The following is a 25,573-nucleotide window of genomic DNA, read 5'->3' on the forward strand; positions in this document are numbered from 1 at the left end:
GCGGTTAAGTGTGCGGACTCTTATCTGGGAGAACCGGGTTTGATTCCCTACTCCTCCACTTGCACCTGCTGGGATGGCCTTGGGTCAGCTGTAGCTCTTGCAGAGTTGTCCTTGAAAGGGCAGCTGCTGGGAGAGCTCTCTCAGCCCCACCCACCTCACAGGGTGTCTGTTGTGGAGGAAGGTGATTGTAAGCCACTCTGAGACTGATTCAGAGAGATGGGAGGGGTATAAATCTGCAGTCCTCTTCTTCTCTTTCCTTCCTTCCTTCCTTGTGGCTCTCAAACATCTGATGTTTATTCTCTGTGGCTCTCACATTGAGCAAGTTTGGCCACCCCTGAATTAGAGAGACCTTTGCTATGGTTGAGGTGGGATGTTCTTAGGAACGCATAAGCCAGTTTTTGCGCTGTACCGTTTCAGATCGTGGGTGAAGATTCAGAGTTTATCAGTACAAATAATCCTCGCATGTAGAAAACTGCCAAGTTAGGGGATAGGTGCCTAGCCTAGCTTTCTACGCGCAGTGAATTTCTTTGGAGGAAAGGATGTGAGGCCCTACCTGCTACCTGAAGCGGAACAGTCCAAGTTCAGGTTGTCTGTTGGAAAGAATGAGAGCAGGTGATCCGCCCACCCCTCTGCAGGTTGCAAGAAGATTTATCCAGAAACTTCCGGGGCAGGCCTATCATCGCTCCCCTCTTGCCCGGGAGGTGCTGACAGTAGTATTTTGCATCAGAGCTAACCTTTCTTATCTTGTGAGCACATTTCGTGGGGTGGGTTTTAATCTCTACAAATTATAAGGCTGTGAACAGGCAATCCTAGATGTGGGTCCAGAGGCAGAGCGAGAGGGTGGAGGGTGAAAAGTACCTGGCATAAAAAGCCTTCCCTCCCAAACTCTTCCATTGTAGGCCACTCTGAGACTCTGTCCTTGAAAGGGCAGCTTCTGGGAGAGCTCTGTCAGCCCCACCCACCTCACAGGGTGTCTGTTGTGGGGGAGGAAGGGAAAGGAGATTGGAGGCCACTCTGAGACTCTGTCCTTGAAAGGGCAGCTTCTGGGAGAGCTCTCTCAGCCCCACCCGCCTCACAGGGTGTCTGTTGTGGGGGAGGAAGGGAAAGGAGATTGTAGAGCGCTCTGAGACTCTGTCCTTGAAAGGGCAGGTTCTGGGAGAGCTCTCTCAGCCCCACCCACCTCACAGGGTGTCTGTTGTGGGGGGAGAAGACGTAGAAGATTGTAAGCCGCTCTGAGTCTCTGATTCAGGGAGAAGGGCGGGATATAAATCTGCAGTTCTTCTTCTTGCAGGGGAGTGTGTGGAGGCTTCAGGACGACTCTTTTTGAGCCCCAAAATGCCCTTATAGACCCCAGCGCCATTCTTGTAAAGCTGTTCACCAGCAGCACAAGCAGTCCTTGTTTGGCAGTGTGGGGGGTGCTGGTTACATTACATATGAGTCCTCAGGACTTTTTTTTCTGCGGGAGCCCTCCTGAGCAGCACTCCGCCTGGGCCAGCCAGAGCTCCGGCTGGCCCAACCCGCCATGCATTAGCCGGGTGCTCCCAGGCAGCTGGTGTGGCCTGATATGCAAATGAGCTCCTGCTGGGCTTTTTTTACAAAAAAAAAAAAAAAAAAAAGCACTGCGAGTCATGCACTAATACACCGTGGATTAAAATAATCTGTTCCTTAATTAGGATCCATTTGATCCCAATGCCTGGTTATTTCCTACGAATTATCTGGATTTTGTGAAGCTGAATCTGGGATTTTGCAGAAATGGGAGCAGGAGTCAGTAAATATGGTTTTCTTTGTGGTCTCGGACAGAACAGCCACCACTCCTTTCGATTCCTCAAAGACGGGGCTCTTTTTGTAGCAGGAACTCCTTTGCATATTAGGCCACACCCTCTTATGTAGCAAATCCTCCAAGAGCTTACAGGGCTCTTCTTACAGGGCCTACTGTAAGCTCTTGAAGGATTGGCTACATCAGGGGTGTGTGGCCTAATATTCAAAGGAGTTCCTGCTATAAAAAAAGCCCTGGGCCACACCCCCTAATGTAGCCAATCCTCTTGGAGCTTCCAGTAGGCCCTGTACTAAGAGCCCTGGAAGCTCTTTGAGGACTGGCTACATCAGGGGTGTGTGGCCTAATATGCAAAGGAGTTCCTGCTACAAAAAAAAAAAAAAGCTCTGCAAGATACCTACTTTGTGGTGGGATGGGAGACAGGCAATTCTTTCCTCTTTCAAAATTTCCTGACTTAATAGCTCTTTCACATTCTTATTGTCCCTATCACTTCATCCCTCCCCCCCTTGTTGCACATGTTTTGCTCCCTCTAGTGGCCAATTTGACACTACGTGGATTTAGGTCCGGCATAAAATTTAAACTGCAGGTTTTTATGCTGGATGTACGATGAAATAATATCAAATCAACCGCAGGTTTTTATGCTGGATGCAGGTTTTTATGCTGGATGTACGGTGAAATAATATCAAATCAACCACAGGTTTTTATGCTGGACGCAGGTTTTTATGCTGGATGTACGGTGAAGTAATATCAAATCCACTAGAGGGAGAAAAATGTGCAGAAAAGTGGGAAAAAACTAAGCCATAGGGACACATAAGTAAAGAAAATGAGAATGCGGAATAGCCCTTAGATCTGGTCACTTCCTCTGCTTTGACATTTCCTTTAGAAGTGTTAATTGCATTTCCGGTAGACTTTTCTAGAGCCCATCTGTGGACTTTCCTAGAGCTGCTGTGTCAAAACAACTCCACTGTAAGAGAGTAACAGCTTCTTGGCAAGCTGTGTTGCAAGTGAAGATAACTCAATTAAACCTGACATGGCGGAGAGCTCAAATCTGCAGTCTCACAAAGAGTTGTTATCGCAAGACCTAGATTTGAGCTTCATAGCAAAAAAAAAAAAAAAAGGTAGAAGTGTTTCTCAACAGCTTCTTTTTTTTTGCGGGGGGCGAGCGGTGTTGGACATTCTATACTCCTGCATTCTACAGTTCAGCCTTTCAAACTTAGGCATCTGCGGTTTCTACCTTTAAAAAAAACTGTTTGGAAATACGATGGTCCAAATTAACTGTGCAGTGAATTTCTTGTAATGGGGGGTGGGGGGGAGTGGGGCTTCAGGAGAATGGAGCAGAATCAAGAACATCCACTTGAAAATTTCTAAAAGTGCCGAATTCTCGTGAAGCCTATGTACATGTGTGCGTGTGTGTGTAAACGTCAAGGCTGTTGTCTCTGCTTGTGTTAGACGGGAAGCTGTTTTGTGTAGAGATGGCCCTCTCTCCCCCCCCCCCCCCCCGCAACACAAAATGCCCTGTTTTGTCTTCCTTGGTGCAAAACGAAGCCCAGTCGCCTACTTTTTTAGCGCCACTTTCTCTTCCCTCCCGCCGAATGTTTCACTTTCAGTGTTAATGCCACGTTGAAAATTATTCGCGAAGCGATTATGCGAGAGAAACTAATGAAGGAGGAACAAAAAAGGGGGGGGGACAAAAAGACTCCCGTTGCAAAAACAACAAACCCCTTTCCCCAGCATCCTTGTCCATGTGGTTGTGGGTCAGGCGGGACTGTGGTGCGTATGGGGAGGACTGGGAAGGGGACTGTGCATTGAAGGTTGTGGCTCACTCACGTGACCGTTATTTTTTCCAATTGCTCCGCTCCCCTCACCCCGGCAGATGATTGTAAGTACGGCAGCTCACCTTGTCTGTCTTGTCTGTCTCTTTCTTTCTTCCTGTCCGTGTGCCTTGCGTACAGTTACCCACCTTCCTTTAAAAAAAAAGAGAGAAAAAAAAGAACTTGAGCTGGTATTTTTGTCCTTTTCTGTTGTGGCTGCCTATCCTCTCCACTGTGCCTCCCCTTCTCGCTCCTTTCTCCCTCGCCCCAGAATCCTTTGCCTCTTCTTGTTCTGTGACTCCCTTGCCATTGCTGAGCTGCTTTGTGACAGCTATTATGTCTTGGTGGAAAGTTTGCTGCCCACCCCACCCCATCCAATTTCTATGCCTGGATTGCTTTCTTGGGGAGTGGGTGGATGGGAGGGATTTCCATAGATGAAAGCAGATGAGATTGCGCCAGTTTCATCGGGGGACCCCAAACTCAGAATCTGATTCCAGTTTCAATTCATGTCGCTACGAAGGGCTAGTATTTGAGGGGCTATCACAGGGGGAGCATTCTTTGAGATCTACGGGCTCCTCGTCCCCCCCATCTATCGATGGGCTTCTTGACAACGACGACATTGGATTTATATTTCGCCCTCCACTCAAGAGTCTTAGAGCGGCTCACAATCTCCTTTATCTTCCTCCCCCACAACAAACACCCTGTGAGGTGGGTGGGGCTGAGAGGGATCTCACAGCAGCTGCCCTTTCAAGGGCAGAGTCTCAGAGCGGCCTACAATCTCATTTATCTTCCACGCGAGAGTCTTAGAGCAGTTTACAATCTCCTTTATCTCCTTCCCCGACAACAGACACCCTGTGAGGTGGGTGTGGCTGAGAGCTGTCACAGCAGCTGCCCTTTCAAGGACAACTCCTACGAGAGCTATGGCTGACCCAAGGCCATTCCAGCAGGTGCAAGGGGAGGAGTGCGGAATCAAACCCAGTTCTCCCAGATAAGAGTCCGCACACTTAACCACTACACCAAACTGGCTCTCTCCATCCCCTCCATCTCTCCAGTACATTTTTATCCTTCTTTCAAGGATAAATTGATTCTCCGTTCCCTATTTTGTTTTCACAACGGCCGTGTGAGGCTGAGAAAGCATCACTGGCACACAGCCATGCAATACTCGGAGGCACAGAGACTTGAATCCTGGACTCCGAGGTTCAAATGTGACACCGTTACCCCACACTGGTTCACAGCTTCAGTTTCTCGGCTGTGCTCTGGGTTATATTCTGGCAACAAGGGAGTACTGACTATGTGTAAACCCTTGGCCAGTTGCGGGGGGGGGGGGGGCGTGCCACAGATAGAGGCACACAGTGGTTAGCAAGAAAAGGGTACCCTCTATTATATTGTCCTTCCCCCATTTAGGCATAGGGGACATACCAGTTTACTGGTGGAAATATTATCCATCAGCATATATACCGCTGGGAAAAATTATTGCTGCTTATACTGATTCAAGGAGCTCTGTGACGTGGAGTGGTCAGCCGCAGTACTGTAGTCCAAACTCTGCTCACGACCTGAGTTCGATCCTGGTGGAAGCTGGGTTCAGGTAGCCGACTCAAGGTTGACTCAGCTTTCCATCCTTCCGAGGTCGGTAAAACGAGTCCCCAGCTTGCTGTGGGGGAAGTGTAGATGACTGGGGAAGGCAATGGCAAACCACCCCGTAACAAAAAGTCTGCCAAGAAAACATTGTGATGTGACGTTACCCCATGGGTCGGTAACGACTCGGTGCTTGCACAGGGGACTACCTTTACCCTTTTTTATACTGATTCAGGCTCTGGGTCCACCTAATTCAATAATGTAGCTCTCCAGGGGTCTCAACCAGCTCAAGGCCTTCCCCAACGCTAGAGATCCTTTTAGCTGGAGGCTGAACCTGGGACCTCCTATATGCCAAGCAGATCTTCAGCCTCTCAACCATGACTGAGGTCCTTTGCACACATGATCCTGTTACTCCATACAACAACTCTCTAAACTGGGCAGCATTTTTTAAACTCCCATATTGCAGACATGGAGGACTGAGAAGGCTAAGAACCCCTAGTAAGCTCAGAAGAGAGGTGAGGTTTGAGCAACAAAGGGTGTTTTCACACAGGAGATTTGCCCCGAGCTAGCCCCGCCTCCCACTCGGATTAAAAGTGCACGATCACACGAGCTCATCTGCCCTCTGAGCCGCACCTGTATTCACCCTGTCTCCAGACGCCTCCTATCCGCATCAAAAAGATACCTGGATTTTCCTGGTACTATTCCCCTGAATCGGATGTAGGTCGCATAATCGGCTGCTATCTGAATGCCCCAGAGCAACTCATAAGCAGAAGAGCTGTGCAATCGTGTCAAGTCATTTCCAGCAAGATTGGGTGTTCCCACCCCCTCAACCCATCTCTGGGATGCGTTTGTGTGCTTCTCCAATCGAGCGCACACACAAGGGGCTTTTTAAAAAAGACGACCCTTTCTGCAGCGGTCTGTGGTCGAGCCAGGCTAGCAGTGTGAATGGGCGACCACTGGCCACTGCTTCAGCAATGGCTGGCTGATAGCCAAGAATCGTTTCAAACTGAAGCGGATTTTTTCACAACGGGATAAAATCGTGTCAATTTCACAGTGTGAAACCAGCCAAACCGTTGCATCTACATTGCCAGTATGGTGATCCCAGCGTCCTGATTCAGCTGATTCACCGTTTGGCTACCGCAGTGTGTAGAAGATACAGGAATACACCGATGAGTGACTCAGGAACGGTAGCTTCTTATTTACAGTCTGGCTTCTAGCCCTCGTGGGATTGTGATAATGGGACTAATTAAGAGCCGAGCAGCTGGGGGACTGTGTCAAACAAATGAGACATTTTCATGGAGCTCCCCAAACCTGCTGCTCTGGGAAAGAAAGTGTTTTTGTGTGTGTTTGGATTCTAGCTTGAGTTGGAGGCTTTCTCTCCAAAATTAAGGACCAATTTCCCACTAGCTTTATGCCGCTCTCACGCTCCTCTTCTCGGCGGGGCTTCTGTCGGATTTCAGACTATCTGCCCTGGAGCTTCACCTTTTTCACATGGCAAACAGAAACTGGTTTTTAGAGGATCTTCCTTGCTGCGCGAAAGAGGCAAAGCGAGTTGCAGCCCCGGGGCAGATAGTGTGAAATCCGACGGAAGCCCCGCGGAGAAAAGGAGAGTGAGGGCGGCATAAGGCTAGTGGGAAATCAGTCCACATGTTTCGGGGTCAACAGTTAGCACCTCTCCGGCCAAATCCAGCCTGCCAAGACGTGACCTCAGTTCGTGGAAGATGTTTCTTGCTCTGTGCATTCTGGAACAGTTTACTTCATTTGTATCCCAATTTCCTCCACAACGGGGACCCTGAGAGGCTTGCAACATTCTCCTCCCCTCTATTTTATCCTGACAACAACCCTGTGAGGTAGGTTGAGCTGAGCATGCGCAACAAGCCCAAGGTCACCCAGCAAGCTTCTAGGGCAGAGTGAGGATTGGAACTGTGGTCTCCCAGATCGTGGTCTGACATTTTAACCACAACACTGCATTGGCACTAGCCTCTAGGAGGGAACGGGACGGAAGGCAAAACACATCCCAGCGAGAGAACAAAAAGACGAATTTATTTTGAAATTCTGTTTGCCCATCTCTTTCAACTGACGTTATAGCCCCACAGATTTTGGTTTGTAGCTGGCTACGCAACCATCAGTAACATGCCACCAATGGAAGCTGCAAGCACACCACATGTGTACGAGCACAGGAACTGTGCGAAAATTCGGAATCCAAGCCCGAAGCTATGTTTGTCTTCAGATTGCGCACACACGTACAACTCCAAGCACGGGTCTTCAACTTTTCCGAGACCCAGGCTTCACATTTAACCAGGGGCAGGATTCTAGCAGGAGCTCCTTTGCATATTAGGCCACACCCTCCTGGGATGTAGCCAATCCTCCAAGAGGTTACAAAGAATCTCAGCTCAAGCACTGAGCGTACCTTCCGTTAATGCTGGCGTGGCAGGTGGCAATGGTAACGTTACTCGGAAATCTCCTTTGTGCTTCTCAGTTTGCCTATGCGTTACGTTCATCGTATCAACATGAACCACGAGACTTTGGGCTACTAAGCACTTCCGGATGGAGAAAACTGGAGGCGATCACTGAGGCCTTTTCTACCTTTCTCCCTCGTCTTTACGCAGACTTTCCTTGCCTCTCCTTCAGTGGGCAATTGTCCAAGCGCCACCTTATCTCAAATTGCAGGGATAGTTGCAGGTAGGGCTTTTTCTTGTAGCAGGAATTCCTTTGCATATTAGGCCACACCCAGGCCCGTAGCTAACCAGAGGCCCACGAGGCCTGGCCCCCTGAAAGTATTTTGGAGCTTCTCACCCCCCATCCCAGGGCTGTCTCTCTCTCTCCAAGAGCAGCGGCTGCCTGTCCCACGTCATTTAAAGGGCAAGCCAATCAACTTATTGGCTGGCTCTAAATCACTCAAGGGGGAGGAAGAGGGGTGGCCCCAGGCTCTCCAGCTTCCTGCTGTCACCTCCATGGCCCTCCTATAGCCCCCTCCCCCGGAGCCCCTAGCTACGGGGCTGGCCACACCCCCTGTTGTAGCCAATCCTCCAAAAGTTTACAGGGCTCTTCATACAGGGCCTACAGTAAGCTCCAGGAGGCTTGGCTAAGTCACAGGGGTGTGGCCTAATATGCAAAGGAGTTCCTGCTACAAAAAAAAGCCCTGGTTGCAGGTACTGCAAAAGATCCCTGCAGATAATATTTGGCTCAGATCCAGCAGAGTATCTCGGCGCAGGCTGTAGGGAGGACTTTTGATAAGGCATTCTCACCAGGTCCCCTAGTCCTGCATAAGGGGGCTCACTTACGGGGCTCACTTTGTAGCAGGAGCTCCTTTCTGCATTAGGCCATACCCCCATGACCTAGCCAATCCTCCAAGAGCTTACAGGGCTCTTCTTCCACGGCCTTCGGTAAGCTCCAGGAGGATTGGCTACATCATGGGGGTGTGGCCTAATATGCAAAGGAGCTCCTGCGACAAAGTGAGGCCTGCTCACTTATAAGGTTGCCAACATGCAGGTGGGGTCTGGAGAGTTCCTGGAATTACAACAGATCTCTGGGCTACAGAGATCAGCTCCCCTGGAGAAAAATGGTGGACTCTATGGCATTGTACCCTGCTGAGGTCCTGACCTCTCCTGACTCCACCCTCCAAATTTCCAAGAATTTACCAAACTGAAGCTTGTTAACACCAGGGGTGGAATTCTAGCAGGAGCTCCTTTGTATATTAGGCCACACCCCCTTGATGTAGCCAATCCTTCAAGAGCTTACAAGGCTCTTAGTACAGGGCCTAAGAAGTAGAAGACGACTGCACATTTATACCCCACCCTTCTCTCTGAAGCAGAGCCTCAGAGCGGCTCACAATCTCCTATATCTTCTCTCCCCACAACAGACACCCTGTGAGGCGGGCAGGGCTGAGAGAGCTCTCCCAGAAGCTGCCCTTTCAAGGACAGAGTCTCAGAGCGGCCTACAATCTCCTTCCCTTCCTCCCCCACAACAGACACCCTGTGAGGTGGGTGGGGCTGAGAGGGCTCTCCCAGAAGCTGTCCTTTCAAGGACAGAGTCTCAGAGCGGCCTACAATCTCCTTTCCCTTCCTCCCCCACAACAGACACCATGTGGGGTGGGTAGGGCTGAGAGGGCTCTCCCAGAAGCTGCCCTTTCAAGGACAGACTCTCAGAGTGGTCTGCAATCTCCTTTCCCTTCCTCCCCCACAACAGACATCCTGTGAGGTGGGTGGGGCTGAGAGGGCTCTCACAGCAGCTGCCCTTTTAAGGACAACTCCTGCCAGAGCTATGGCTGACCCAAGGCCATTCTAGCAGCTGCAAGTAGAGGAGTGGGGAATCAAACCCGGTTCTCCCAGATAAGAGTCCGCACTCTTAACCACTACACCAAACTGGCTCTCCTACTGTTAGGGTTGCCAAGTCCAATTCAGGAAATATCTGGGGACTTTGGGGGTGGAGCCAGGAGACTTTGGGGGTGGAGCCAGGAGCAAGGGTGTGACAAGTAGAATTGAACTCCAAGGGAGTTCTGGCCATCACATTTAAAGGGACAGCTCACCTTTTAAAATGCCTTCCTTCGGTAGAAAATAATGAAGGATAGGGGCACCTTATTTTGGGGCTCGTAGAATTAGACCCCCTGGCCCAATCCTTTTGAAACTTGGGGGGTGTTTTGGGGAGAGGCATTAGATGCTATATTGAAAAATTGGCACCTCTACCTCAAAAAACAGCCCCCCCCCAGAGCCTCCGATACCGATGGGAATTGTTCATGGAGGTGAATAATGGCTGTGGGGGTGCGGCTTTCCCCGCCGGCCAGCAGGCCGGGGGCAGGGGGGAAGCCTGTAAAACCGGGGGATCCCCCGCTGGGACCTGGGGATTGGGAAGCCTAACTACTGTAAACACCAGGAGGCTACATCAAGGGGTTGTGGCCTAATATCAGGGCTTTTTTGCAGCAGGAACTCCTTTGCATATTAGGCCACACACCCCTGATGTAGCCAATCCTCCAAGAGCTTACAGGGTTCGTCTTACAGGGCCTACTTTAAACTCCAGGAGGATTGGCTACATCAACTGTGTGTGGCCTAATATGCAGAGGAGCTCCTGCTAGAATTTCACCCCTGGTTAAAAACCCGGACATATTGCAGTAGTGTATTGACCTTCTCAGGTGCCCTTAACAGCACTGTGAAGGGAAGTTAAGCCCCTTGTCCTTTGGAGCCAGCTGCAGGGCTTGCCTAACCTCCCCCCCTCTTTCCCTTCCTTCCTTCCATTTTCTCCCCTTCCACAACTGCATTGATCGATTTGTGATATTGTTTCTACAGGGGACACTCTTGCGAAAGCATGGCAAGGGGACAGAGAAGGTAACTCCACCATTTTGGTTCTTTGACTGTCTGTCTGTAGTGACAGGGCCCGAACCAAAATCGAGAAAGAGGGAAACCAATATCCCAGCCCCACTTCACTGTTGGCAAGGGGGAAGGAGGAAGGAAGAGGAGGCCAAGGCCTTGAACGTTGGCCTTGAGTTCAGTTGTCGTGTTTTGTAGTTCGTGTTGTTCAGGTGTGTGTCTTGTTGAGTATTTTTTTTGTCTGGGTGCAGTGGTGTCCAGGGACTTGTGCCTCGTGGAGTTTGGTTAGGGTTGCCGGGTTCCGGACAACGGAGGGTGGAAGTTGGGGTGACATCATTGCACATGACGTCAGTATGATGATGTCACACAGAAGTGACGTCATCACACTGGTCCTGTCACACAGCGATGCTGTAGCATTTTGATCAAAACTCTATGGTTACCATATGTTTTATGGTAACTCTATGGTTACCGTAGAGTTTGGGCCAAAATGCTAGAGTACCGCCATGTGACATGCCTGGCAGGGTGATGTCATTCTGCATGATGTCATCACCCGGATGGCGGAGGGTGGGAGAGAGACTTCCTGGAGAGTCGAAGTTGGTGACATCGTTGCACATGATGTCAGCGTGATGATGTCACGCAGAAGTGACGTCATCACACTGGTCCTGTCACACAGCGATGCTGTAGCATTTTGGTCAAAACTCTATGGTTACCATATGGTTTATGGTTACTCTATGGTTACCATAGAGTTTAATTTAATTTAATTTAATTTAATTTTTAGATGTATACCCCACCCTATCCCGCAAGCGGGCTCAAGGTGGCTCACAACAATAAAACAATAAGAGTTAAAACAATGCCATAAAAACAGACATTACAGAACAGGAGCACCATAGCTTGGGCCAAAACACTAGAGCACCGTCATGTGACATGCACACACTTTTTATTCATGTCATTCTGCATGATGTCATCATACGGACAACAATGCGGGAGGGGGCTGTTTGGGGCTGGGGCTTCCCCCATTGGCCAGCGGGCTGGCGGCAGATTGAACCCCCCCCCAAAATCGGGAGAACCCCCACCCCAACTTGGGGTCTGGCAACCTTGCATTTGTTCTTCGTGGGGGTTCAGCAAATCATATCATGGGGTGCAAATGATACAGCCGGTGCACAAATGAGGTTCAGGTGCCTCTGTGTTGAAGGTTCTCATCATTATGAACACAGACGATTTGTAAAGTGATATATATGTCAATCAGGGGTGGAATTCTATCAGGAGCTCCTTTGCATCTTAGGCCGCACACCCCTGATGTAGCCAATCCTCCAAGAACTTACCAAAAAAAAGCCTTGTAAGCTCTTGAAGGATTGGCTACATCGGGGGGGGGGGGTGGAGCCTAAGATGCAAAGGAGCTCCTGCTAGAATTCCACCCCTAATGTAAATGAGGAGTTCCAATCAGGGGAAAGAGTACGAAGCTTGCCCTTGCAGCAGGCACTCAACCCAACTCTGGTTTTCTACTTTGCTTCAGACAATCAACCAAGTCTACTTTGACCAGAGATGTCGACAGGACAGAAGAACCCTTGGACTTTAATGCCCTCAAGCCTCAGTGCCCTCTTTGGGCCTGGGTGGGAATTCCAGTGTGCTGTATATGGCTGGAAGTCAGGCCCTCAACCTCCCGGTGCAACCCGGAGATCTCCCAGAGATTTCCAGCATACAGAGATTCATTTGCCCGGAAGATACAGCAGCTCCAGAGCGGGGAGTCTATGGTATACCATAGAGTTTAGGAGAAACAGATGTCCTAGGATGCTGTCACACCCTGCTAAGTTGCCTCTGCTCCCCAAACTCCACCTTCCCCAAATTATACCTGCACACCCGAGTTGGCGACCTGAGCTAGACAGGCTTGCTCTTAGTACCACAAGGTAGCCGCCGGAGTGGGACATTCCACCTGCTGCACTTGAGGAGGCCACCTATGGATACGTTCATACTTCTGTGCTCAATTCTAAACCACCTGCACTTTTGCAAGCAACCCCGCTGAATGCTCAGAAACATTCAAGCTGCTTGCATTTGGGTCGCTCACAAACCGCCCATGGGCAAACACAAAGAAAATAACATTAGAACCTAAGAGAAGCCATGTTGGATCAGGCAGATGGCCCATCCAGTCCAACACTCAGTGTCACACAGTGGCCAAAAAAACCCAGGGGCCATCAGGAGGTCCACCAGTGGGGCCAGGACACTAGAAGCCCTCCCATTGTGCCCCCCCCCCTCAAGCATCAAGAATACAGAGCACCACTGCCCCAGACATAACAACATAAGAGAAGCTATGTTGGATCAGGCCAATGGCCCATCCAGTCCAACACTCTGTGTCACACAGTGGCCAAAAAAAAATCCAGGTGCCATCAGGAGGTCCATCAGTGGGGTCAGGACACTAGAAGCCCTCCCACTGCTGCCCCCACTCCAAGCACCAAGAATACAGAGCATCACTGCCCCAGTCATAAGAACGTAAGAGAAGCCATGTTGGATCAGGCCAATGGCCCATCCAGTCCAACACTCTGTGTCACATACAGTGGCCAAAAAACCCCCCAGGTGCCATCAAGAGGTCCATAAGCGGGGTCAGGACACTAGAAGCCCTCCCACTGTTGCCCCTCCCAAGCACCAATAATACAGAGCATCACTGCCCCAGTCATAAGAACGTAAGAGAAGCCATGTTGGAACAGGCCAGTGGCCCATCCAGTCCAACACTCTGTGTCACACACAGTGGCCAAAAAAAACCCCAGGTTCCATCAGGAGGTCCATCAGTGGGGCCAGGACACTAGAAGCCCTTCCACTGTGCCCCCCCCCCCCCAAGCACCAAGAATACAGAACATCACTGCCCCAGACAGAGAATTCCAACAATACACTGTGGCTAATAGCCACTGATGGATCCCTGCTCCATATGCTTATCCAATCCCCTCTTGAAGCTGGCTATGCTCAACAGTGCTCGCACATCCAATTCCTGACAGTATTTGCCTCCCCACTAGTCCCCCTTCCCCAGGACTATTTTTGTAGCAGGAACTCCTTTGCATATTAGGCCACAAAACCCCTGATGTAGCCAATCCTCCAAGAGCTTCCAGGGCTCTTCTTCCAGGGCCTACTGTAAGCTTCAGGAGGATGGGCTACATCAGGAGGGGTGTGGCCTAGTATGCAAAGAAGTCCCTGCTACAAAGAAAGCTCTGTCCTTCCACAAGCCATAAACCTCACGTTTCCAAAGAGTGGGAGGAACTGACAGCCTATGAGGATGGCTCTTTAACTAGAGGAACAGGCTCTAACCTGAATTCAGCTTCCCCTCTTCTCAGACTTCCTCTGCATAACCTCAGCATAACTTCCTAGCAGAGTGAGTGGGAGTTGTGTTTTTGCAGCCCCTGAACTGAACAGAGGGACCAAGAGAATAAGAATTCCCACCTCCCGTCTGGCTGATACCAAGTTTCCACCAACAATTAGAATATATTGGATTTATATCCCACCCATTACTCTGAATCTCAGAGCGGTCACAATCTCTTTTCCCTTCCTCCCCCACAACAAACACCCTGTGACTTAGGTGGGGCTGAGAGAGCTCTCCCAGAAGCTGCCCTTTCAAGGACAGAGTCCCCTTCCCAAACTCCACCTTCCTCGGGCTCCACCCCCGGAGTCATAGAAACATAGAGTTGGAAGGGACCTCTAGGGTCATCTAGTCCAACCCCCTGCAACAATACAGGAAACTCGCAAACACTTCCTTCTAAATTCACAGGATCGTCATTGCTGTTGGATGGCCATCTAGCCTCTGACTAAAAACCTCCAAGGAAGGAGAACCCACCACCTCCTGAGGAAGCCTGTTCCACTGAGGAACCGTTCTAATGGTCAGGAAGTTCTTCCTGATGTTGAGCAGGAAACTCTTTTGATTTAATTTCAACCCATTGGTTCTGGTCCTACCTTCTGGGGCCACAAAAAACAATTCCTCTCCATCCTCTATCTGACAGCCCTTCAAGTACCTGAAGATGGTGATATTGCATCACCTGTCAGCTGCCTCCTCTCCAGGCTAAACATCCCCATCTCCTTCAGCCTTACTTCATAGGACTTGGTCTCCAGCCCCCTCACCATCTTTGTTGCCCTCCTCTGGGCCCGTTCCAGCTTGTCTATATCCTTCTTAAATTGCGGTGCCCAAAACTGAACACAATACTCTAGGTGAGGTCTTACATCAGCTGATGTCCTTGGAGTGGTGGCAGGCAGGAAAAATTGACATCCTCTGTGCTGCTATATAACTTCTGGAGAAAACCTGGATGTTACACACGATAGCTCCAGGGATTGCTGGAAATTCTATGGTTTTACCATAGAGTTTCCAGTTTTTCCTAGAGCAACCGTACATCACTTCCAAGTTTTCTCTGGAGAAAACTTGGAAGTTACACAAGATAGTTCTAAGTATTGCCAGAAATTCTATGGTTTTACCATAGAGTTTCCAGTGATTCCTAGAGCAACCATAAATCACTTCCAAGTCTTCTTTGGAGAAAACCTGGAAGTTACAAAAGATAGCTCTCAGGATAGCCGGAAAATCTATGGTTTTACCATAGAGTTTCCAGTGATTCCTAGAGCAACCATACATCCAAGTTTTCTCTGGAAGTGATGTGATGGCGCAGAGCACATCAGCCCTCCATGTCCCCACTCACAAACCATCTATCAGTTGCCAGGCATGGCGTGGCCACCTTGCCTTGGCATGTAGCCTAAAGTAATTTCTGCCTCTTACCCTGCCTCATGAGAATTTCAGGTCATTGCCTGGCATCCCTAATAGTCAGGGGTGGAATTCTAGCAGGAGCTCCTTTGCATATTAGGCCGCACACCCCTGATGTAGCCAATCCTCCAGGAGCTTACAAGGCTCTTTTTTCTAAGCTCTTGGAGGACTGGCTCCATCAGCGGTGTGTGGCCTAATATGCAAAGGAGCTCCTGCTAGAATTCCACCCCTGCCTAAAGTGATCCAGCAGCATTGTCCAATAGTGCTCAACAAACAAACAAAACTCTTCAAAGGTATAGAGTAATCCATTTTGTCTTCCTGGAAGTAAAGTCCGGAGGAGAGAGAGGTCTTTTTCTAGGAAACAACCTCCACTCTGCCTTGCTCAGAGCAAGAGAATTGGAGAACTGGCCTCCCCTTTTCTTTTCAACTTAAGGATCCAAACGAAGAGTGGATGCACTGGACATAGTCTCTGTTCTGGCTCAGGTAAATTGACCCAAAGCATAGACTCGGTCAAGGGCAAGGGTGGAATTCTAGCAGGAGCTCCTTTGCTTATTAGGCCACACACCCCCTGATTTAGCCAATCTTCCAAGCACTTACAAGGCACTTTTTTGTAAGCTCTTGGAGGATTGGCTCCATCAGGGGTGTGTGGCCTAATATGCAAAGGAGCTCCTGCTAGAATTCCATCCCTGGACAAGGGCATTTACTGATGAAGTCATCAGCTTCCTGTTGACAGATCTGGTGGCTTATTGGGAAGTGTGGTACGGATGGATCCCAGCCCGGTTTGATCCGTTTGCTCTTCCTAGAGCATCTGCTCGATCAGAGAATTAGTGTATTTAGTATTAAATTAGTATTAATATATTTAGCATATAGTAAATTTAGTATTTAATATCAAGATCGGTTTTCCCTCTAAGCTGAGTTAGCGTAAGCTAGCTCACAGTTTTTTAGCCTCCGGCTCACACCTTTTTGTCTTCGCGCAGAAAAATAAAAAAGAACCAGCCCCAGAGCAAACTAATTGATGCAGGAGCTCACAACTTCAATGCCAGTAGCTCACAAAGTAGAATTTTTGCTCACAAGACACCACAGCTTAGAGAGAGCATTGATCAAGCTTGAAATCCACCGCTGTTCAACATAGGTGCATGATATTTCAATCGCCATCTGGCTATCAGTGGAATATATATAATATTTAATACTAGTATATTTATTTGGCACCTTTCTAGCTTTCTTCCTTAGAGGAACTCAAGATGGCTTTCCATGTAAATAATAGTGGGATACAATAAAAGACACAGAAATCATTAGTTGAAATCAGGGGTGGAATTCTAGCAGGAGCTCCTTTGCCAATTAGGCCACACCCCCTGATGTAGCCAATCCTCCAAGAGCTTACAAGGCTCTTTTTTCTAAGCTCTTGGAGGATTGGCTACATCGGGGGTATGTGGCCTAATATGAAAAGGAGCTCCTGCTAGAATTCCACCCCGAGTAGAAACAAAGAAAAATGGGCAGAACCAAAAGGGGACGATTTTCCAGAAACAGAGATTTATATATTCTGAGTTGGAAAGAGGGGTTTGCCAAGACTCCCAGGTTTCTTTGAGTGGAAACCCTGACAAAACAGGTGCAAGACTGCTGGGACAAGTTGAGCATTGATGGACCCTCAACCAAATCCATAGAGTTTTCAGCAATTCCTAGAGCTACCCGATGTCACTTCCAGGTTCTTCCCGGAAGTGGTGTAGGGGTGGGGTTTGTTTTTTTTTTTTGCGGGACCGACCAAGTCTGCAGTGATTGTCTGGGAAAATCACCGTTCCCGGGGTGGAACCTGATGCTGGGGAGGGAGACTGCCTTTTGTGTGTGTTGGTGTTGTGTTGGATGCTTTTAACAGTATATAAACCTTCCTGTTCTTTTCACAGAGCAGGGTGAAAATCCCCAGTCACACAGAAGTAAGGAGACTGCATTTAATTCTTAGCCTGCTTGGTTCTCTCCTTTCCTTTCCTTTTGTCCGTAGAGCTCCTCTATCCATATTTCCTGTGGTCTTTCAGTCCGTATGTCTGCCTTGTCTTTTTCCCCCCTCTCTCCAGGCCGTGCGGCCTGGGCCTGGCTGCTATCTTCCACCCTGTGCTGAATAATTTTCCTCTTTTTCGTCTGTCAATCTCTGTTGTTTTTTAAAAGAAACATTCCCCCATCTGATTCTCAGCTTGCTCGTCTGCCTGTTTGCATGCGGTGGGGTGGACTGCGAGGGTTTGGCATCTGAACTGGAAAGACAGGGATGGGGGACTGGTGGAAACGCCAAGAAGGGGGGAAAAAGATGCAGGAACTAGCAGAAAAAAGCATTATTGGACCAATAGACATGGGCAGGGCTTTAGGAACTCCTTTGCATATCAGGCTACACACCCATTGGGCTCAGAAGCTGGGGGGGCAAGAGTTGTTGGCTATAAAGGAATTCTTGTTGACATCCCCCCCCCCTGGATTTTGGAGTTCCTTAAGCACCCACCAACAGATGTGTGTGTGTAGGGCTTTTTTTGCAGCAGGAGCTCCTTTGCATATCGGGCCACATGCCCCTGATGTAGCCAATCCTCCTGGAGCTTACACTAGGCCCTGTAATAAGAGCCCCGTAAGTGCTTGGAGAATTGGCTACAGCAGGGGTGTGTGGCCTAATATGCAAAGGGGGTCCTGCTACAAAAAAAGAAAGTTGTGTGTGTATGCACGTGCACAAATGAATCAAAGGAGGGAAAGCTGCAGCACATAATTCAGGATCTGCGGCACATAATTCAGGATGTCATTCCCAGATTAGGGTTGCCAAGTCCCCCATTCCTCCAGTAGTGACGTTGCATGCCAGCCACTCTAGGAGCTTCTGGGGAAAAACTATGGTTTTCCCAGATGCTCTAGCAATTTGGGAGGGAAAACTCTATGGTACCGTAGAGGTTTCCCTCCCAAATTGCTAGAGCGCCCAGGAAAAAACAGGGTTGAAAGTGGGCAGGAGGATTTGGGGGAAATTGAAGAAGGGGGGGTTGATGATGCAATAAATTATGCTGTCTTGGGTAAAAACCAGTCAATTCTGATTAGTGCCGGGGGGGGGGGGGGTACAACACAGTGGAGTTAGCAGGGGTGGAATCCTAGCAGGAGCTCCTTTGCATGTTAGGCCACACACCCCTGAGGCAGCCAATCCTCCAAGAGCTTACAAGGCTCATTTTTGTAAGCTCTTGGAGGATTGGCTATATCAGGGGTGTGTGGCCTAATATGCAAAGGAGCTCCTGCTAGAATTCCACCCCTGGGAGTTAGTATTAGCAAACCATAGGGGGTTGTTCATATAGTCACATGGCCTTTTTTGCCCTCTTCCCACACAACCCCTGGCCACTTGAGGACTAGCCAATGAATGTGTGAACTCCCCCTGCGGACAGGCCTTACCTCTGAGGTACCACAAAACCTCGATGAGGCCTCCCTGGCATCCTGGCTCACGCAGCTGTTGCCTGGTGTTGTAGTCTTTTATATATGCCAGTAGAGGCTTTTGTGTGTGTGTGTGCGTGTGTGTGCGTGTGTGTAGTCTTTTGAGTCGACATTCAAAAGGCAAGGGGCAGAGGGTTCAGAGAGAACTTATTTTTCTCCGGGGATATGAGGAGTGAGTTTGTTTTATTGTATTGTGTACGGACGTTGGCCGTTAGAATTAAAAGAAGAAAGGAAAAAATGGAAAGAAATTACATGCCTAGTATTATAAAAACCACATTCAGTTATTAAATTCAGTTATACAAAATCTAAAATGTCCGAAATACCTCCAAATAAAAATGCAGACAGCGTGGTAAAATTCCATTTTTAATTGTTACTCTATTACTCTGCCAATGCATTACATCCGAATGAACTGCATTCCTAAGACCCATCTTTGCTCTAACTTTTCTAGCTGCTAATGCAAAGAGTGCTACTCTATAAGAGACCAGAGGGCTCATATCACTGTCGGAAAAGCTATATAGATTATTTCGTATTCCAGATAGGACTCCGCTTCCAGGATCTGAATACAACGGACAAGCCATGACATAGCAGAACAGACCTTCCACAGAAGTTCTGCACAGACAAATACATTGATCCAGGGGTGGTTTGGAATAGCTTCCTGTCGGCACTTCTGTTGGCGTAGTCTGAGATCGTAGTGCGGTAAAAGCGTCTCTTGAACCAGGGGTGGCCAAACTGCGGCTCGGTAGCCACACGTGGCTCTTTCACACATACTGTGTGTCTCTCGAAGCTCTTGACTGTCCTTTTGCCTGACTTGGAGAAGGCCAGTGGCTTGGAGCATGCATTTAAAGTTAAAGCTGATTTCTTTTCACCTCTCCCTCCCCCATGTATTTTCCTTCCTTCCTTCCTTCCTTCCTTCCTTCCTTCCTTCCTTCCTTCCTTCCTTCCTTCCTTCCTTCCTTCCCTCGTTCCCTTCCTCCTCCCTCCCTCCCTCCCTCCCTCCCTTCCTTCCTTCCTCCCTTCCTTCCTCCCTTCCTTCCTTCCTTCCTTCCTTCCTTCCCTCCCTCCCTCCCTCCCTCCTTCCTTCCTTCCCTCCCTCCCTCCCTCCCTCCCTCCCTTCCCTCCCTCCCTCCTTCCTTCCTTCCTCCCTCCTTCCCTTCCTTCCTTCCCTCCCTCCTTCCTTCCTTCCCTCCATCCTTCCCTCCCTTCCTTCCTTCCTTCCCTCCATCCTTCCCTCCCTTCCTTCCTTCCTTCCTTCCTTCCTTCCTTCCTTCCTTCCTTCCTTCCTTCCTTCCTTCCTTCCCTCCCTCCCTCCCTCCCTTCCCTCCCTCCCTCCCTCCCTCCCTCCATCCATCCCTCGTTCCCTTCCTCCTTCACTCCCTCCCTCCTTCTCTCCTTCCTTCCTTCCCTCCCTCCTTCCTTCCCTCCCTCCTTCCCTCGTTCCCTTCCTCCTTCCTTCCCTCGTTCCCTCCCTTCCTCCCTCCTTCCTTCCTTGTGGCTCTCCAACATCTGACATTCATGTCTTGCGGCTCTCAAACACCTGACTTCATTCTTTGCGGCTCTTACATTAAGCAAGTTTGGCCTCCCCTGTCTTAAGACTGTGCACAGTGATATTAACCAAATAAGGGGCTCTTGAATAATCTTTCTTTAGGCATTTCCACCAAGGAGCAGATTTCAGTTGAGCAAGGAGTTGATGATCTAGTTGGGATGACCCTGACCTGGGCTTTTTTTGTAGCAGGGACTCCTTTGCCTATTAAGCAACACACCCCTGATGTAGCCAATCCTCTTGGATAGGTTTGCCAAGTCCAATTTCAGAAATATCTGGGGACTTTGGGGGTGGAGCCAGGAGACTTTGGGGGTGGAGCCAGGAGACACTGGGGTGGAGCTAGGGGGAGGGGGGGAAATGGCGCCAAGGAGCGTGGTGAGTCGCCCCATCTCAGAGCGGGCGGCTGCTGCACTGCTGCCGTCTCTTCTCCGCTCACCGTAGCTGCTCCTCCGAGATGAGCTCAGGCTAAGCCCATCTTGGAGGAGCAGCTAAAATGAAGCCGAGAAGAGGGTGGGGGCAGGGGAGGGTGGAGGGGAGGATGGAGGCCTCTAGGACCCGGAGTTGTGGCTCGCCACGCTCCTGGCCTGCCTCCACCCTCCTCTTTTCTGATTTTACCTCAGAGGCGGAGCGGGCAATGGCGCTGCGCTGCTGCCGCCTCTTCTAGGCTTCATCTTAGCTGCTCCTCCGAGATGGGCTCAGCCTGAGCCCATCTCGGAGGAGCAGCTACGGTGAGCGGAGAAGAGGTGGCAGCCATGCAGCGGCGTCGCCTGCTCCGAGATGGGACAGCTCGCCGCGCTCCTTGGCGCCATTTCCCCCCCCTCCCACCCGCTTCCGTTTTTTTGGGGCGCGGGGGAAGAGGCTGGAAATCCTGGGGTCCCCCGCCAGGGCGGGAGGGTTGGGAAGCCTACTCTTGGAGCTTACATCAGGCCCTGTAAAAAGAGCGCTGTAAACTCTTGGAGGATTGGCTACACGAAGGGTGCGTGGCCTAATATACAAAAATGCCTAATATGCAAAATATGATTAAATATCCTGTCGTGGGATGTGAGGAGTATTCAGAGTCAACCGAATGGGTGGCAGTAAATTCAGGATGGAAAAAGGAAAATGCTTTGTTTACAGAATTTGTCGCCAGAATCTGCAGCAAAGGGGTGCTTACCTTTCAAAAAGGAAAGAGGAGAGAGGGTGAGACGAATCTGGTTCCGCCCAAAATTACCAGGAATGGATGTCAGGCTTCCCCCGTTCACTCAATAAAAAGTCCGTTTATCGAAAACGACTAGTGCTTGCACAGGGGACTACCTTTACCCTTTACCTTCACCTTTGAAAACTCAATCCCTGAAATTATAAGACTGAATATATTTGGAAGCTTGAAGAGGAAGTCATGCTTGGTGGCCCTGATTGGGCAGACAGACACGGGACGTAAATGTAAATATAAATACATACAGGGCTTTTTTTGGAGCAGGAGCTCGTTTGCATATGAGGCCACACCCCCTGATGTAGCCAATCCTCCTGGAGCTTACAGTAGGCCCTGTACAAAGAGCCCTGGAAGCTCTTGGGGGATTGGCTACATCAGGAGGGTGTGGCCTAATATGCAAAGGAGTTCCTGCTACAAAAAAAAACCCTAATACATTTTGGTGCCAACTCCAGTAAACGAAAGATGGGATCGGGGCCTAGGATTGCTGGTGATTTCCCAAAATGTGCCTAAACATTTTCCCCAAAAAATTTTTTAAGGAGAATTACAGAAAGCTGGGGAAGGCTGGGCATTTGTGACCAAGGGAAAAGGACTTTAAAGATGTACATCTACTAAAATATCTTCTCTCTGTCTATCTCTTTCCTCGTAGCTAACTCTCTCTCTGTCTTTACTCAAGTCCCCACTATTGTGACAGATCGTTGTGTGCCCAAGAAACCTGCAATGGGTGGGGCTATGCAAATGAAGGGGAGGAGGGCTGTAAAGATAGGACCCGCCCTCTTCTCAGTAGTCACGGGAGCGCCGTTCCCACAGAGGAAAGTAACAGGGAGGACTGCAGTGGGCATGAAACCAGCCACCCCTCCCTCCCTGGCCCTTGGCATCCTGGCAAGTGAAGGCAGTGCATCTCTTTGTGCATCAGACCCCAATCCCCACCCCACCCCCAGCAGAAATCCCTACAAGCAACCCTCAGCCCTACTTTCCGCCCTTCTCCAGCTTCATCCTCACCGCCATTTTGTTAAAACAGATCGGTACCAATGCCAAGTTCTTGACCTAGCGGCAGGGGGGGGATTCTAGCAGGAGCTTCTTTGCATATCAGGCCACGCCCCCCTGATGTAGGCAATCTTCCAAGAGCTTACAAAAAAGAGCCCTGTAAGATCTTGGAGGATTGGTTACATCAGGGGTGTGTGGCCTAATATGCAAAGGAGCTCCTGCTAGAATTCCACACCTGCCTAGCAGGAATCCCCGTTCTGCCTTCGCGGCAAGCGGACGGGGTGCTCTCAGCACATGGCTTGCCTCTGAGGGGGCCCCTCGCATGTGGAGAAAGGATGGGCAGAAATTTGTCCAGAAGAGACCCTTCAGTGCAGATATTTTTGGGTGTGGTGAGAACCTTTGTTGACCACACAATAGGGTGGCCAATCCCCAGGTGGGGGCAGGGGATCCCCCGGTTTGGAGACCCTCTCCCCGCTTCAGGGTTGTCAGAAAGCGGGGGGAAATGTCTGCTGGGAACTCTGTTATTCCCTGTGGAGATTTATTTCCATAGAAAATCATGGAGAATTCATCCGTGGGTATCTAGGGCTATGGGGGGCTATTTTGGGGGTTAGAGGCACCAGATTTTCAGTATAGCATCTAGTGCCTCTCCCTAAAATACTCCCCAAGTTTCTAAAAGATTGGACCAGGGGGTCCAATTCTATGAGTCCTATGGAAGGAAGGAATTGAAAAGGTGTGCCGTCCCTTTAAATGTGATGGCCAGAACTCCCTTTGGAGTTCAATTATGCTTGTCACAGCCTTGATCTTGGCTCCACCCCTAATGTCTCCTGGCTCCACCCCCAAAGTCCCCAGATATTTCTTGAATTGGACTTGGCAACCCTACCACACAAAGGCCTGTTTTTAATCCGTGACCTGTTGAGAAGCTTTGACAAACAATGTGTTCTGCCTCACAGGGGGGAGACTAATCCTTCACATGTGACAGTATACACCCTTGGAGTGAAAACTGCACGTGTGAAAGAGTCCGTTGCTGGCAGGCTGCTGGAACTGGTTGCTGTCAAATGAAGGGGGATTCTCTCAGGTCCAGAAACATATCACTGGGGTCACAGTTACTGTCTGGAAAAAAAAAATTCTCTCTTACTTTATTCTGTTTCCCTCTTTCCTCCTCCCCCTTTTTTTTCTTTTGGTTCCTTCTTCTGCACTGCAGGGTACGCAAATGATCTTCAACGCAGCCAAGGAGCTGGGGCAGCTGTCAAAACTCAAGGTAGGAGGGGTTGGCTGAGTGTTGTGAGCCGGGGGGGGGGACAAGGGGGGAGCAGGATACTCCTCAGCGGGTGGGAATCGGGGAGAAGAAGATATTGGATGTATATCCCGCCCAATACTCTGAATCTCAGAGCGGTCAATCTCCTTTACCTTCCCCCCACACACACACACAACAGACACCCTGTGAGGCAGGTGGGGCTGAGAGAGCTCTCCCAGCAGCTGCCCTTTCAAGGACAACTCCTACGAGAGCTGTGGCTGACCCAAGGCCATTCCAGCAGCTGCAAGTGGGGGAGCGGGGAATCAAACCCGGTTCTCTTAGATAAGAGTCCGTGCACTTAACCACTACACCTGTTGCCCCACAATAGGTACCATTAAGTTTTCCCTCCCAAATGGTACCAATGCCGGACGGTGGGTTGGGAACCTCTGGGGCGGGGAAACCTCTGCCAGGCCCAGAAACTTGTGCAAACCCAACAGAGAAACACAGTAGAGAGTGACAGGACAAAACCCCACAGGCTTCCGTGCTAACCAGCCTCAACAATCAATCAAATCAATTAGGCCCAGGAACTTCGCAACCCTAGAAGAGGCCCCAATCTATTCCCTAACGTCCCCCTAAGATTGGGGCACAGTATGTCAAGAGGCCTTGTCAGGGCTTTTTTTGTAGCAGGAACTCTTTTGCATGTTAGGCCACACCCTCCTGAGGTAGCCAGTCCTCCTGGAGCTGACAGTAGGCCCTGTACGAAGAGCCCTGCAAGGAATTCTAGCAGGACCTCCTTTGCCTATTAGGCCACGCCCCCTGATGTAGCCAGTCTTCCAAGAGCTTACAATAGGCCCTGTACAAAGAGCCCTGTAAGGAATTCTAGCAGGACCTCCTTTGCCTATTAGGCCACACACCTCCCCCTGATGTAGCCAATCCTCCTGGAGCTTCCAGTAGGCCCTGTGAGAAGAGCCCTGTAAGGAATTCTAGCAGGACTTCCTTTGCATATTAGGCCACACACTCCTGATGTAGCCAATCCTCCAAGAGCTTACAGTAGGTCCTGTACAAAGAGCCCTGTAAGGAATTCTAGCAGGAGCTCCTTTGCCTATTAGGCCACACACCCCTGATGTAGCCAATCCTCCTGGAGCTTCCAGTAGGCCCTGTGAGAAGAGCCCTGTAAGGAATTCTAGCAGGACCCCCTTTGCCTATTAGGCCACACACCCCTGATGTAGCCAATCCTCCAAGAGCTTCCAGTAGGCCCTGTGAGAAGAGCCCTGTAAGGAATTCTAGCAGGACCCCCTTTGCATATTAGGCCACACACCCCTGATGTAGCCAATCCTCCAAGAGCTTACAGGGCTCTTTTTTGTAAGCTCTTGGAGGATCAGCTACATCAGGGGGTGTGTGGCCTAATATGCAAAGGAGTTCCTGCTACAAAAAAAGCCTTGCCATTTTTGTATTTCTCTATGCTGCAGTGCTTTTGGAAGCAGGGGAGGTGCCTGCTTTGCTCTGGCTATGGTACTAATTACAAGTACTTGTCTATACCCTGAAGAAGGGAGTCAAGCTGCTGTCTCAAGGCCTCTTCGTCTCTTCTCAGAAACAGCTCACATTGCTGAATGTTTGGGGAACTAAAGGTGTTGGTGGGAACCAGTTTGTACTGCTTTACGTGGGCTTTTTTGCACGGTACTTTTGGCGGGCTGCATAACGGCCCTGGATAAGGTGTACATACTGGCCATCTCCAAAGGTGAGCCAGTTCTGACACAGACGTGTATTGCTACTGTTTCTATCTATCAATAAAGCCAGCTTTCTGACTACACTGGAAGCCTTCTTTAATTGAGGATAGGTCCAGAGCTGACACACTTCCCCCTAAGTCACCTTACTGCAGGCCTGTAGATACCGGGGGGGGGGGCTGTGAGGGCACTGCCCCCTGACATCCGGGCAAGGCCCCCTAACGTCCGGGGGCTCTTTGGGGTGCAGCCTGCATTTCCCCCTTTTTTTGCCAGAAAAAAGCTTA

General features: G+C 49.8%; 1 protein-coding gene across 1 annotated transcript in view; it reads left to right on the plus strand.

The window, feature by feature from the left end:
- The window catches only part of UNC13A (unc-13 homolog A), a 230,988-nt gene that overhangs the window by 179,247 nt on the left and 26,168 nt on the right, over nt 1–25,573 (plus strand). Inside the window, exons 36-39 of the mRNA XM_060233129.1 lie at nt 3,648–3,653; nt 10,443–10,481; nt 17,085–17,114; nt 23,533–23,589. Coding sequence (XP_060089112.1) covers nt 3,648–3,653; nt 10,443–10,481; nt 17,085–17,114; nt 23,533–23,589 — 132 coding nt within the window. The remainder of the gene's footprint in view (nt 1–3,647; nt 3,654–10,442; nt 10,482–17,084; nt 17,115–23,532; nt 23,590–25,573) is intronic.

Source organism: Heteronotia binoei, chromosome 2 (genome assembly GCF_032191835.1).
Source record: "Heteronotia binoei isolate CCM8104 ecotype False Entrance Well chromosome 2, APGP_CSIRO_Hbin_v1, whole genome shotgun sequence".
In the NCBI taxonomy this organism is placed as follows: domain Eukaryota; kingdom Metazoa; phylum Chordata; class Lepidosauria; order Squamata; family Gekkonidae; genus Heteronotia; species Heteronotia binoei.